Source organism: Diplotaxodon limnothrissa, linkage group LG1 (assembly GCF_057381915.1).
Source record: "Diplotaxodon limnothrissa isolate DT_005_m linkage group LG1, D_limnothrissa_male_GT1.1, whole genome shotgun sequence".
Taxonomy (NCBI): Eukaryota; Metazoa; Chordata; class Actinopteri; order Cichliformes; family Cichlidae; genus Diplotaxodon; species Diplotaxodon limnothrissa.
The window spans coordinates 41,975,422-41,989,667 of record NC_140596.1 but is presented as its reverse complement, the minus strand read 5'-3'; the positions used below and the strand labels follow the sequence as shown (position 1 = coordinate 41,989,667).

The 14,246-nt window shown below is 40.6% G+C and overlaps 2 protein-coding genes across 2 annotated transcripts; both read right to left on the bottom strand.

The window, feature by feature from the left end:
* Nucleotides 1–3,293: 3,293 nt before the first annotated feature.
* Nucleotides 3,294–6,565, bottom strand: mesd (mesoderm development LRP chaperone). The gene is made up of 3 exons (XM_085358842.1): nt 6,405–6,565; nt 5,022–5,250; nt 3,294–3,971 (listed from the first exon to the last, which is right to left on the bottom strand). Exons 1-3 carry the CDS (start codon nt 6,562–6,564, stop codon nt 3,704–3,706), a joined length of 657 nt encoding a protein of 218 aa, XP_085214968.1. The 5' UTR covers nt 6,565; the 3' UTR covers nt 3,294–3,703.
* Nucleotides 6,566–8,876: 2,311 nt separating this feature from the next.
* znf414 (zinc finger protein 414) lies at nt 8,877–12,580 on the bottom strand. Its single transcript, XM_085358831.1, has 5 exons — nt 12,517–12,580; nt 11,010–11,120; nt 10,108–10,213; nt 9,504–10,027; nt 8,877–9,244 (listed from the first exon to the last, which is right to left on the bottom strand). Exons 1-5 carry the CDS (start codon nt 12,563–12,565, stop codon nt 9,075–9,077), a joined length of 960 nt encoding a protein of 319 aa, XP_085214957.1. The 5' UTR covers nt 12,566–12,580; the 3' UTR covers nt 8,877–9,074.
* Nucleotides 12,581–14,246: the final 1,666 nt, after the last annotated feature.

Sequence of the window (14,246 nt, the reverse complement as noted above, 5' to 3'; positions counted from 1 at the left end):
TTCATTCAAAATAGTCAACAGGGTCGCAAGAAGCGTGTGGCAAAATAACTGCCCATGAACTGAGAAAAGTCAAGCGTGCAGCTGCCAAGATGCCACTTGCCACCAGTTTGGCCATATTTCAGAGCTGCAGCATCACTGGAGTGCCCAAAAGCACAAGGTGTGCAATACTCAGAGACATGGCCAAGGTAAGAAAGGCTGAAAGACGACCACCACTGAACAAGACACACAAGCTGAAACGTCAAGACTGGGCCAAGAAACATCTCAAGACTGGTTTTTCTAAGGTTTTATGGACTGATGAAATGAGAGTGAGTCTTGATGGGCCAGATGGATGGGCCCGTGGCTGGATTGGTAAAGGGCAGAGAGCTCCAGTCCCACTCAGACGCCAGCAAGGTGGAGGTGGAGTACTGGTTTGGGCTGGTATCATCAAAGATGAGCTTGTGGGGCCTTTTCGGGTTGAGGATGGAGTCAAGCTCAACTCCCAGTCCTACTGCCAGTTTCTGGAAGACACCTTCTTCAAGCAGTGGTACAGGAAGAAGTCTGCATCCTTCAAGAAAAACATGATTTTCATGCAGGACAATGCTCCATCACACGCGTCCAAGTACTCCACAGCGTGGCTGCAAGAAAGGGTATAAAAGAAGAAAAACTAATGACATGGCCACCTTGTTCACCTGATCTGAACCCCATTGAGAACCTGTGGTCCATCATCAAATGTGAGATTTACAAGGAGGGAAAACAGTACACCTCTCTGAACAGTGTCTGGGAGGCTGTGGTTGCTGCTGCACGCAATGTTGATGGTGAACAGATCAAAACACTGACAGAATCCATGGATGGCAGGCTTTTGAGTGTCCTTGCAAAGAAAGGTGGCTATATTGGTCGCTGATTTGTTTTTGTTTTGTTTTTGAATGTCAGAAATGTATATTTGTGAATGTGGAGATGTTATATTGGTTTCACTGGTAAAAATAAATCATTGAAATGGGTATATATTTGTTTTTTGTTAAGTTGCCTAATAATTATGCACAGTAATAGTCACCTGCACACACAGATATCCCCCTAAAATAGCTAAAACTAAAAACAAACTAAAAACTACTTCCAAAAACATTCAGCTTTGATATTAATGAGTTTTTTGGGTTCATTGAGAACATGGTTGTTGTTCAATAATAAAATTATTCCTCAGAAATACAACTTGCCTAATAATTACGCACTCCCTGTATATGGGCCGATATGGAAGTCTGTAATTGAGCTATACATAAATCTGAATGAATTGCATCTATTTTGTGTTATCAGGTGAGGTGCCATTCAGATTAAGCTGATGCTTTTCAGTTAGATCATTTCTTAATATATGCACATGGCAACTAAAGCCAGATTACAAACAACACAACTGTCCTTCTATTAACAGGACAGGAGGTACTTGGATACAGTCCGGTACTTTGTAGCCTGGTTGATATGTGTACATTATGAACTGCTGGACAATTCTCCAGCAGACCTTCATGTCAGCCACGGTTACTAGGCAGTTTCTGGAGCAAATACTATGTTTCAGTTGTCTTTTCAAGCACATGTGTGATGCATGTGCATAATTAATCATCCTGTGATGTGTAACAGTTAAGTGAGTCTAATGTTCTGCTCCGTTTAAACAACAGAAGAGAAGAAACAAAAACATTCCTGGTTTGCATCCCAGCTGGTGGTTAACTTGCTTTGTTGCATTCCGAGCACTCGCTCACTTGATATTGTGATGTAGTCTTCTGCTGATGGTTTGGGTTCTTTTGTTTTCGTCAGTGTTTGCGATCCATCTGCCTGTCAGTTGGAATGAACCAGCAAGAAGCCCATAAAGATATAAAAGATGAAATTGAGCAGTCCACTGAATGTTTAATCAGGTTGTTTTTAAATGTGTCGCTCCCCCCTCTTCAAAATGATTCCAATGTGACCAGAAAAAACGATTCTTCTCCCTTTACCGAAATAGCTGGTCTTTTTTCGGAGGTTGTAGCAGTAATTTAGCGTTTTGTATGCGTGTATGTGTTTTTAAAGATCCACAGGTTGCTAAGAGATATATTTTATACTTATTTATTGTACAGACACTCTTGATGTAAATCTACGAGGGACTTGTTTTGAGTTGTAATGTTATTACTGTCCTGTATGTATACTGGATGTAGGAAACAAAAACCATCATAGATCCACTTATTGCATACATGCCTATGACTCCTGGTATAGTTGCCTTGTTTTAACTGTATACCAAATGGATGTGTTGTATAAGTGGCTAAGGTGATGAAACTCCATGACTCTGAATTTCTTTGAGGATTTTTGCACATAAATAAAGACAGTTTGTCTGCACATCTCTGTGTCCCTGATTAAACCAACACAGTGGACCCCAGCGTGACTAGCAACCACAGCAGTGGACGTTAACTGGGATACAATACTGGGATGAACAAAATATAATTTTACTGCTTAAAAAACACAAAATCAGAGTGACTGCACATTTTAAGATCAAGACCACAATAATTCTACTGAAGAGTAATATGTAATAGCTGAGTTGCAGCTGCACCATCCATGTGACATCCCTACACTTCTGCTAATTTTAGCCTGTTTTGTGAATAAAGTCTGTACAGATATGTACACAACCTGCCTCTCACCCAGTGACAGCTTGATGCCTTTTAGGATCCACTGCATCTATACCTACACAAAAAGCTTGTGTGCCCCCTGTTGGCCAAAGCTTTAATTACAATGTACTGTCAGTAGCTTTACTAAAACTTGGGTTTCAAGTTCAGCTGCGTTTGTTTATGCTGGTATCAGCAGCAGCATCACGTGGCTGTACTGAACATCAGCGGTCCTCAACCTTTTTTGTGCCACGGACCAGTTTACTGTCAGACAATATTTTCACAGGTGTGAAAAAGGTGTCGCGGATAAAAACAACAAAATAAAATGATACAACCAAGACAGACTCTGGGATTTTGTAAACATAATAATGAACACAATGTGTAATTGTGTTACTTTGTTAGCAGCATCCTCCTGAAATGCGCCCACAACATTGAGTGTAACATCCTTCTCTCTGCCCCTTAATGCTTTCTGGTTGCCATGGCAATGCATAAATATTTCTTTCAAAATAAGACACACAACTACAACACAGGAAAAGACCCAGGGAATATCCGACCCAAACGACTCGGTCCGAGGCCCGGGGATTGGGGACCGCTGCTGTATATATCTGCACGCATGCCTCTCAATCGAAAGCAAGTCTGCACTTGTTACTGAATGCAATGTTTTCACAGTGGAAGTCAAAGATATCAAAAGTTTATTTTCTCATCAAATCAAATAGAAAATGTGGATGCTACAAACACACGAGGACAGGACGGTGAGATCTGTGCCTCCATGCCTGCACCACACAAAAATTATTCCACAACCAATCATGGATACAAAGGATTAAATGTTTGACAGTGCTCATGTGGAGTACCTTGTTAACAATAAATGCATGTGCTCCTTTTGATCTGGTGATGACTTAACAGAAATCAATATGGCTTCCATTGAAAATGATCTGAAAGAGTGACGATTCCAGCTGAGCAGTGAAGGTGACGTTACCCATCAGAATTCATTAGTTCACTCATCCCTCCACATCTCCAGGTGGTCCAGTGGGCCCTCACCAGTTCACTGCTCACAGAGTGGATGTGGGAAGCATCATTTATGAGACCACAAGGTTAATTACTAACTCACAAACTCATCAGAGCTCCTGTTTCAGAGAGTTTGCACGGTTTCCCTCCAAATCAGGCTTCTTGCTCTCCGTTTTCTTCTTGCTCTTTCTCTTAGTGTTGACCTCATTCTGCTGCTTGTATTTGGCATCATCCTTGTTGGCAGCCTTCCCTGGAAACACCTGTCCCTCTACAGTAACATCTACGCAGCGCTCTTGAGCCACAAGGAAGTCTTTCACCTCCCAGGCAAAACTACCATCTCGCAGCATGAAGATCACCCTGTTGGAACCCACCACGAACCTACAAGAGGAAACATTCAGTTTTATTAATAAAGCACCAAATAACAACAGCAGTTGCCTCAAGGCCCTTTGTATTGTAAGGTAGACCCTACAATAATGCAAAGACCCCAACTATTAGACGCCCCGCTCTGAGCAAGAGCTTTGGCGACAGTGGGAAGGAAAAATAATTAACCTCAGTGTGTGAAGAGGACTCTCCATTTACATGCACAAACTGGAGTCTATTAGATAGATATGATACAAACCACTGCAGTGCAGTACCTGTAATACCTACAGCATGTTCTAATCGCTCTAATAGGATATTATGGTCAACAGTATCGAACGCTGCACTGAGGTCTAGCAGGACAAGCACAGAGATGAGTCCACTGTCAGAGGCCATAAGAAGATCATTTGTAACCTTCACTAAAGCTGTTTCTGTGCTGTGCTGAGCTCTGAAACCTGACTGAAACTCTTCAAATAAACCTCTGCAGATGATCTGTTAGCTGTTTGACAACTACTCTTTCAAGGATGTTTGATATAAAGGAAGGTTGGAGATTGGCCTATAATTAGCTAAGACTGCTGGGTCTAGAGATGCTTTTTGAGTAAAGGTTTAACTACAGCCAGCTTGAAGGCCTGTGGTACATAGCCGATCATTAGAGATAGGTTGATCATATTTAAGATTGAAGCATTAATTAATGGCAGGACTTCTTTGAGCAGTTTTGTAGGAATGGGGTCTAAAAGACACGTTGATGGTTTGGAGGAAGTAATTATTGAAGTTAACTCAGAAAGATCAATTGGAGAAAAAGAGTCTAACTTAACATCAATGGTACTAAGAGTAGCTGTAGATAATATTACATCTGTGGGATGAATTGGGCAGAGTGATGATAATTCTGGAATAAAAAATAAATAAATGCATGCTTCAGTATTGATCAGTATCACAGAATGGGCTCTTAAACTGTTCTGAAAATGACTGTCAGTGAACACAGTTTGTTTGTTACTGCTCTACAAATAGAAATCACTCCCACGCAAACGACAACAAGAAACAAAAAACGAAACAAGGTCAGAAAGGAAATACCTCTGAATATCAAAGTTGGCATTGAAAAGGCTGCCCTGCCACAGGCCTGTGATCTCCTCTGTCTCTTTCTCTGTAGGATCTCCTGAAACTGTGGCAAAAACCATCAGAGTCCGACCTTTTTTGGACATCTTAAGCAGCTCCTCTGGTTTGGAGGGGTTCACCTTAGAGAAGTCGATGGGAGGAGGAGACCTTTTGTGCTCTGGAAGGTCACCTTCCTCGATGTCATCGTCTGCCTATTAAACCACATGGAGAGAAAAAAACAAAACACATGACAACAGTTTAAGATGAAACAGCAGCTAATACTGCGTCTCACTCGTTTGAATCTATTTTATACTTTCCACTCTTACACTATAGCATGTGTGGACGAAACTCCAGGCCTCAAGGGCCGATGTGTCCTTGATCCAACACAGCTGATTTAAATGGCTAAATTAACTCCTCAACATGCCATGAAGCTCTCCAGAGGCCTGGTAATGAACTAATCATTTGATTCAGTGTGTTGAACCAGGGTGAGATCTAAACCCTGCAGGGCACCTTGAGGCCTGGACTTCCCCCACCCCTGCACTCTAGACACAAATATTTAGATAATGTTGAGTTTTGTTTTTTATTTTAAACAAATGGCACTCTTGTTTTTTTAATTCATGTTTTTTATCCCTAAAATAACTGGTTTAAAAGAGACCGAACGGAATATTCGGAAATAGGATGACTCATTGTATCATTTAGTGATCATTTCAGACTGAAAGTAGGACTGACAATAAAATCAAGCTAAGCAAAAGAGACAATCATATACTTAAGCTAACCTATATCTATACACTCAGTCTTTACAATGTGGATAACTTCATATCACTCAACAGAGCACTTTGCTATCAGACTGCTGGCTTACTTTGAATTCAGTTTGACTTATTTAACACCAAAGCACAACAGCAGTCGCCTCAAGGTGCTTAATACAGTAAGGTAAAGGTACAATAACGGACAACCCCAACAATCAAATGATGAGCAAGCACTTGGCTACAGTGAAAAGGAAAAACTGCTTTTGAAAAATAAACAAACATTTTAAAAGGATCACCGGAACCAAAAAAACTGTATGTATTGATTAACCAGTGAAATTATAATAACCTCTTGTGGAGTTTAAACTAAAACAACTTCCTCTGGAAAGAATACCCCGCATCTCTCCCACTGTGGAATGTGTGCCACGTCTCTCTCTTATAATGACTGTGGTGTTTAGTCTTTCTGTAGCGACGAAAGAGTCCGGCATCTAATAGTAACCCCTAGCACTTCCACCAATATATCAGTTAAACACTCAGACTTAGCTGGGCTAATGATCTCTCACGACACCTAGCCAGCGGCTAACAGCTGCTAACATCTGAAGGCTGTGGACGGGAAAACTTGCCTCCCACTGTTCCAGGAGCCGTGCCATGTCAGCATCATTGTAGTCTCGGATGTCCTTCTTTTTCTTGGCCTTTGCTTTAGTCTCGGTCTCTACAGCACAAAGCATGTGTGTGCAGAGCACAAGCACCGCGCATCTCCACAGAAAGCCAGACGCCATGTTTCCAGATGGTACCCTGTGATTGGCTGTGAAGTCTGCCGGTCACAAGACGAGAGGGGCGTGTCAAAAGAGTCCGGCCGGCATTGCAGACCGGTGGAGAATTTCAAAGTAAAGCCGGGAGGACCCACCGGGGGGACCCACCGGGAGGACTACTACAGTCTACTATTATTACCGAGCACTGCTCCCTTAATCGTTATTATTGTTATTGTTTTTCAGGCAAATTAATCGACTTTCCGGGGCCTTAACGTGCTCAAATACACAGATACGTTATTGTTTGGGACATTTGAAAATGGCTCTAGAGCGCCACCTATGCAGACTATAATGAAGTACTACGGACGGACACGTAGTTTGAGCTACATGAATGAAAAATGTACACATATAACAAGCTAAGAGGGACAAAAAGCCTCTGGGCTCCTTGATCAAACCAAACAGGAAGTCCAATATTTTGAATTGAAGATAAAACTGGTGCCGATTTTACTATTTTCAAAGTGTTCATTCAATAAACGTTATAATTATATTATAATTATACTATACTATATTTGCACACTTTGCATCTTGCACATGTCTTTGTCTCGTCTATAATATCCTGACAATAACTTGAACATGGTATGCAATTACACTGCACAACCCACTTTGTATTGTCTCTGTCCTGCCTTTGTTTATCGTACAGGCAGTATTGTATAGTTATCATTATAGTATTGTATAGTATTGTATAGTTAGTAATTGATATATTTTTATCCCTTAATTTTACCGAAACTTAGCCTATTATTTATTTGTAATTCCTAGTTGTATATCTCTTGGAGATATATCTTTTATATACTCATAAATGCACCATAGGGGGCTTGGGGTGAAACAGCATTTGATTATACTTTGTATACTGCTGTATTGACAATAAAGCTTTTGAATCTTGAATAATTGTTCAGTGTACACTACAGACCTGGGCTATAGGTTGCATCTGTGGCGCCACAGCAAATTTCAATCATTTGCCATGACATTTTTATTATAATACCGTGTCCAATCTGGCTCAATCTTCTCAATTGTGATAAGGGTGTGCCCCTGAACACATTTTTTATTTGGAGTGTTTAACAATCATCACATCTCCACTTAGTACGCACAGAAAATATCATGTTTTACACTTTGAGGTATAGCTTCAAGGTGGTTACACTTGAGCAACTTGAACTTTGGACATGAAAAGCCTTAAGGAGCTGGTCTTAGTGTACCGTATGTTTAGTTTATGTACATCAGGTTTTAATGATGCTTTGACATGAAATTTGTTTTTATTTAATGGTGCACCCTGGTGACATGATAATCGAGGGGTTTGGAAAGCTTAAAAGGTCGTGAGATTTAGCACGCACCTTGAATGTGATGTGAACTTTTCAGGTTAACTCTTTTCATTGGATGTTACAAATTGGCCCAACAGTGCCACCTACAAAATCTGAAAAAGGCTTGAGTGTCCACACCACCCACCCCTCTAATAGCTGGACATTTATTAAGGAGCAGTTCTGGGACTTGTGTTAAACACCTGTTGGTGATGGGAGTGTGATGCATGTGCAGTGCACAACTATTACTGTAGAATAAGTGATCTTGGATTTGTAATCTAGTTGACTGGTTTTTGTATAAAGTGCTTTTACTCTACCTGTAGAGTAAAAGCACTTTATACAACTTCCCTCATTTACCCATTCATGCAAGCACTTCTATATGGAAGTGCTTTTGGATGCATCAGAGGGGAACTTGGGTTCCGTATATTGTCAAAAGATATTTGGCATGCAGACTGGAGCAGCCAAGGATCGAACCAATTCAATTCAGTTTTATTTACACAGCACCAAATCACAAGAACAGTGAGCTACAGGTGCTTAATACTGTAAGGTAAAAACCCAACAATACAGATAACCCCGTATGAGAAAGCATTGGGCGACAGTGGGAAGGAAAAACTCCCTTTTAAGAATTGGCTGGAGGTGAGAGATAAGACAACACTATAGAAGAGAGCCAAAGATAATAAGTAATGACTCAATGCAGAGAGGTGTGTCAACACAGTCTTGCATGAATGGGGTCTAAAAGACAAGGTGATGTTTTGGAGGAAGTAACTACTTAAGTTAACTCACTGTTCATTCACTGAACAGGGTTTAGTGATTTAAAACTATTGCACTCCTCTTCGTCTTTCCGCTTTTCTTTAGAGTTGGTCACATCTGCCTTCATCTCATGCCACGCCAAACCTCTGCATGTCCTCCTTCAATCTTCTCTGTGGTCTTCTTGTTTGTACTGGAGTGACCCAAAAGTCAGATATTTAAACAAAAACTTTCACAAAAACGTCTGAACCTTTTATTCAAGAGGTGAAGATGTTAGATGCTCTACAGAAACAGTAATATACAATTTTCTTAGCATCATTACCCAAGCAGATACATGCACATAACTCCTGCGGGTGTTTCGCTCTGAGTCAACCCTGCTGTGCACAGCCAGCACTCAGAATTTGGCTAAAACCTCGACACATACAGACAACTAGAGTTGCCACACTAAGTGTTAGTAGCAGAGCTCCCTGTATCTTCTACAGCTTTGATGGTGCCGTGTTTACTGCTGATGTGCAGGGTCATTTCCTTGCGGTTGGTTACTACATGGCCACACTGTACACATGTATAGCGCCCCCTGGTGTGCTCCCAAAGGATGCGTCTGCTGCAGGCCAAACCTAATGCACAAAACAAATAACTGTGAGTGTTTGATTTGCTCACTGATTAAACTTACACAAAAGCAGTCAAAAGCATGCTAACGTCACAGGATACATTTAAGGCTTTGCAAAAGGTGACGGGTTTCATCTGCGACCATTTTTAATCATCCTTTCAAAAACAATGATCAACCAGGAAACTACTTTATTTAACTACTGCTGCACTTGCGCTGGGCTGAGTAACTGTTCCCATGGTGCTAGTCTGCAGTGAACCCGAACTCACCTGGACTCTTCTTCCAGATAGCCGATGACCCAGGAGGAGAATGAGGTGCTGATCCTGGAGCAGGAGGGATGGGCTCAGGTGACCTGGTCTGTGGCTGGTGCTGAACCTGGAACTCAGGAGGGTCAGCGCTTGCTTTTGGACCATCCATCTTTAGACATGGGGGCATGTTAGGGGCTTTTTCCTTAGGCAAAGTACGAGCTTCATTAATGTTTTGAAGAGGGGAGGTTTCTTGGAGATGCAAGATAGGGGAACTGAGCAGAGGTGGGGCTGAGGAGTGTGCCTGAGGATCAGCAGGGCGGATGGCTCCATCTGGGTTTGGGATTTGAGGCGGCAGTTGCTGGGGTGCAGACACCGACTCCAGCCGTGGGAGGTGCTGCTCTGTGGGTTTTGGGTTGGTAACAGCAGCAAGCTGAGGGGGTGTCTGTTCAACAGGCTTCGTTTTACTCCGTGTGACTTTAGAACAGGTGTGCAGGTGAGTCAGCAGGCCACGGTATGAGCGCAACTTAGTGCGACAGCTTTCACACCTGCAGAAAGAGAAGCCAGACGATTGTAAACATGTCTACAGCTCACTGACAGCACATCCGGAGAACACAGGCCAACTCACTGGAAGAAAATGTTGGGTTTGTGATGATGCCTCATGTGCTCCATCAGTTTCTGCATGTTGGAGAAAGAACCACCGCAGCCGACAGTAGAGCACAGCAGCACTTTACCTAAGGAGATCAAAAATAGTGTTTGTCATCTGATACAACCTTTGTTGTCCACAGGAACATGCAGAAACTGTAAGGCAAGATTTTTGGGATTCAGCTATAATCTGACATTTAGAATATACTATTAGGGTACTGGGTGAAAAGCCCTCCCCTCTGCAGAACCATAAGTCAGCAGGTTATCTGATGGGTTCCTAGCTTACTTCTCTTCTAACATCACGGTTGTTAGTTTCTGCTTATTTCCTACGCTCTTTTTATCACTATGGTTCAAATAACATTTGAGTATCTATCATTTATTAGAGGAATAACTTTGGACGACAGTGGTGTACTTCTGAACAGGAAAAACATCGTCACACACTTGAACATCATTTGAGTGTTTTCAGGATTCGGTTACACTTTATTCTAAAGCAACATAACAAATAGACTAAAAACACGGAGACGGTGCGAAAAGTCTCACTGAACAAAACCACAGCCGTGAATAACAGCAAAACTCAGACTGTTAACCATTAATGATGACCAGTTACTTTAAGAGTCCCAGTGCAGTACAGCAGACAACAGCACGTCCACAGTACAGCCATCACTGCCACATGTGTTACAGCAAACAACGCAGTCACACTGTCTAAAGAAATTATACCAAGTTTCATATCATGAACACAAAAACATGTTTTGATGGAAAGCACTGTTCAGGACTGGAGACTGATAGAAATAAACCATGTTTGCTTTTATTATGCGCTTCAATACTGGTTTATTTCCAGCCGCAACCTTATTTGTTTATGTCCACAGTTGGAGTGCAGGACCTCACCAGGTAGAGACTGAGCCGGGATATCATGATCTTTGATGTGGCTCTCCAGAGCACTTGTGTCGCGGTACACTCTCTTACAGGCGTGCAACGGACACGGTATCCTCTTGTTTCCTGAAATGGACAAAGACGACTTTAAAAGCTGACACAAACACAACTATTCATGGAACCCAACATCATGTAAATCACATCAAGAATTTAGTAACTTGTCTGGAGCTGCTTAGCTAGCCGGGCTAATGTTAGTGAACACAGACGTGGTTTTGCCATCTTGCTCGTGACTATGGCTTGTGAGGCATTCCTATAAAGTATAAAATGCCAGACTTTGACACTACCGTTGATGTTTGAATGAAAGAAGCAGGTCTAAGTTTCACAGGCGAGAAGCTCAATGTTTTTCCAGCCTTACAAACATGTTTGATTAAGTAATCCTTCTCTAAAACTGCTGCAGGGACGATGCTGCCTGTCTCCATCACTGACCAGGACACCAGACTGACACTGAACTCTCCAAATTTCATTAACTTCTGAGCAACGTTAAGTTAGTATTTTCACACATGTAACTACAAAACTGACTTTTTATTTAGGCCTTTTCGCAAGAGTCCGATTAAAAAACCCCAACAAGTCGGTCAGTGTCTTAAACCCGCAGAGAGAGAGGATTTGGGTCAGAGGGTGTGAAAGCAGCTGGACACTGCAGGGAAAGTAAAGCTCAATTTGAAATCTACTTCCTAATTTCTAATTGTATTTCCTGGAAAGCCCATTGTTTACTACACTGCAACCTTCCACGCCATTCAAGTTGTTGTTTGCTGCTTCGACCCAATATGTAGTTACACTGAGTGCTGCATTTTAATAGTCCAGCCTGGGCTTCCCTCCCCCAGCTGACTGGACCGTTCCCGTAACCCTCTTACGACTCTGAATGCTCTCAGCGTTTAATAACATCATAGCTAATACTAAGTCATGATATAGTGAGGGGTCAGCATCACCTTAGACCGCTGAGCTGTCACACAGGCGTCTTTACAGTTCAGTCACGTGTAACAACAGCTGTGTTATCACAGCAACCCAAACAGCAGCAGCACAAAGTCAATGGAAACTGGAAGCAGCCTGGTTCTTGTGTAACGCCTTTAACAGCCTGCCTCAATCAGCCATTCACGCTTTCAGTTGAACAACCAGGGCAAAGCTGCCAGTCTGTATCTGCGATCACATTATTGAAGTCTTTGTTTTCTGCGCATTAATGGTGCGCAGCACAGCCAGACAGCAGATGATCGGTCCGCATGTGTCAGTCAAACACGGACAAGACAACAGAGCAAAGCAAACCACACGAAACGCTTAGAAATCGCTGGATTTTGGAACTTGTGACGGTTTCCTCTGTATACAGACCGCTGCCCCCCCCGCCCCGCAATATGGCGACCACTTTGAGAAACAGCAGAGGAAATACGTCACCTACGTGCGTACAGATATCATTAAAAAACGGAACCAAACCGAAACTATAGGTATCTTTCAGAATGACTTCATTACTAACCTCCGTTTGCATATTCAGACGTCTGTGCGGGGACACTGTCTGCAGACATGCTGCTCCTGCTCCTTCTTCTTCGCGTTTATTGGTGTTTGGCAAGAAACCACACAGTGGATTACCGCCACCGTGTGGTGTGGACTGTGAACCAATCAACAGTTACAAAGAAGCGCTGAAGAAGTGACTTTCTCCCAATCAGCTTTCTGGGATTTACAGGGATTAACTTGGATGACGAGCATGCGTCAAGAAAGTTTGTATATATATATATATATATATATATACACATGTATGTATATATATGCATATACATATGCATATATATACATACATGTATATGCATATATGTATATGCATATATATACATACATGTGTACACACATATATATATATATATATACATATATATATATATATATATATATATATATATATATATATATATATATATATATATATATATATATATATATATATATATATATATACATATATATATATACATATATATATACATATACATATATACATATGTACATATATATGCATATACATATACATATATGTATATGCATATATGTATATGCATATATATACATACATGTGTACACATATATATATATATACATACATACATATATATATATATATATATATATATATATATATATATATATATATATATATATATATATATATATATGTGTACACATGTATGTATATATATGCATATACATATATGCATATACATATATGTATATGTATATGCATATATATGTACATATGTATATATGTATATGTATATATATATATATATATATATATATATGTATGTATGTATATGTATATGTGTGTATGTGTATATATATGTGTATGTATGTGTGTATGTATGTATATATATATATATATTAAATATATATAAAATTGTAGGTTGTGTATCCTTCAGGTGTTAATGGGGTTATTGAAAATGTGTATATGTGCGTATGTGTGTATATACGTAGGTATGGATAGATAGAAACATATATGTGTATATATTAAAAAAAAAAAAAAAAAAAAATTACACATAACATATAATGTAATTACAAGGAGGTATTTCTGTAGTCTATTGATACTAGATAGTGGAAAAGGGGTGGGATTAAATAAGCTTATGCTTCTTCCTGCTCCTTTTTGAACATGGACGTTATTTGGAGTTGTGGTTGCCCGTTTTCCTTTTGTTTGCTTTGTTCATTTGTCTCTTTTAATTCTATTTTTTTTTTATACTTTTTCAACATGTTCAAAATAAAGATTCAATCAATCAATCAATCAAAGTTTCTCATGACCACCGATTAGCGCTGTTCACAGAGAGCTGGGAATGTCTGCAATCACAACACTGCAAAGATGTAGCCTTAGCCTTAGATTACAGCTTTCACCATCTTTCAGTGGCAATTATAACAAACCAAGTTAGTAGTTTGAGCATTCACAGATTGTAACTATAGTTTTTATAAACTGTCATGCCAATAAAGCACCATTTAAATCTGTTTTTGAGAGTGATATCCATAGTTGGTATCAGCTGGGATGTCTGTGATGCAGTTTGTTTAAAAGCAAAGTACCAGTCTTTGTTTGTTTCTGTACCACAGAGTGGATCAGGAAGCAGTACTGGGAGGAGCTGCTGTGCAGAGGAAGAGGGACTACTCGTTGGCTGTTCCCTTGTTGCCAAAAGGGGAACAAATGAACAGGGAAGTGACCCTTTGGAACTAAACTAT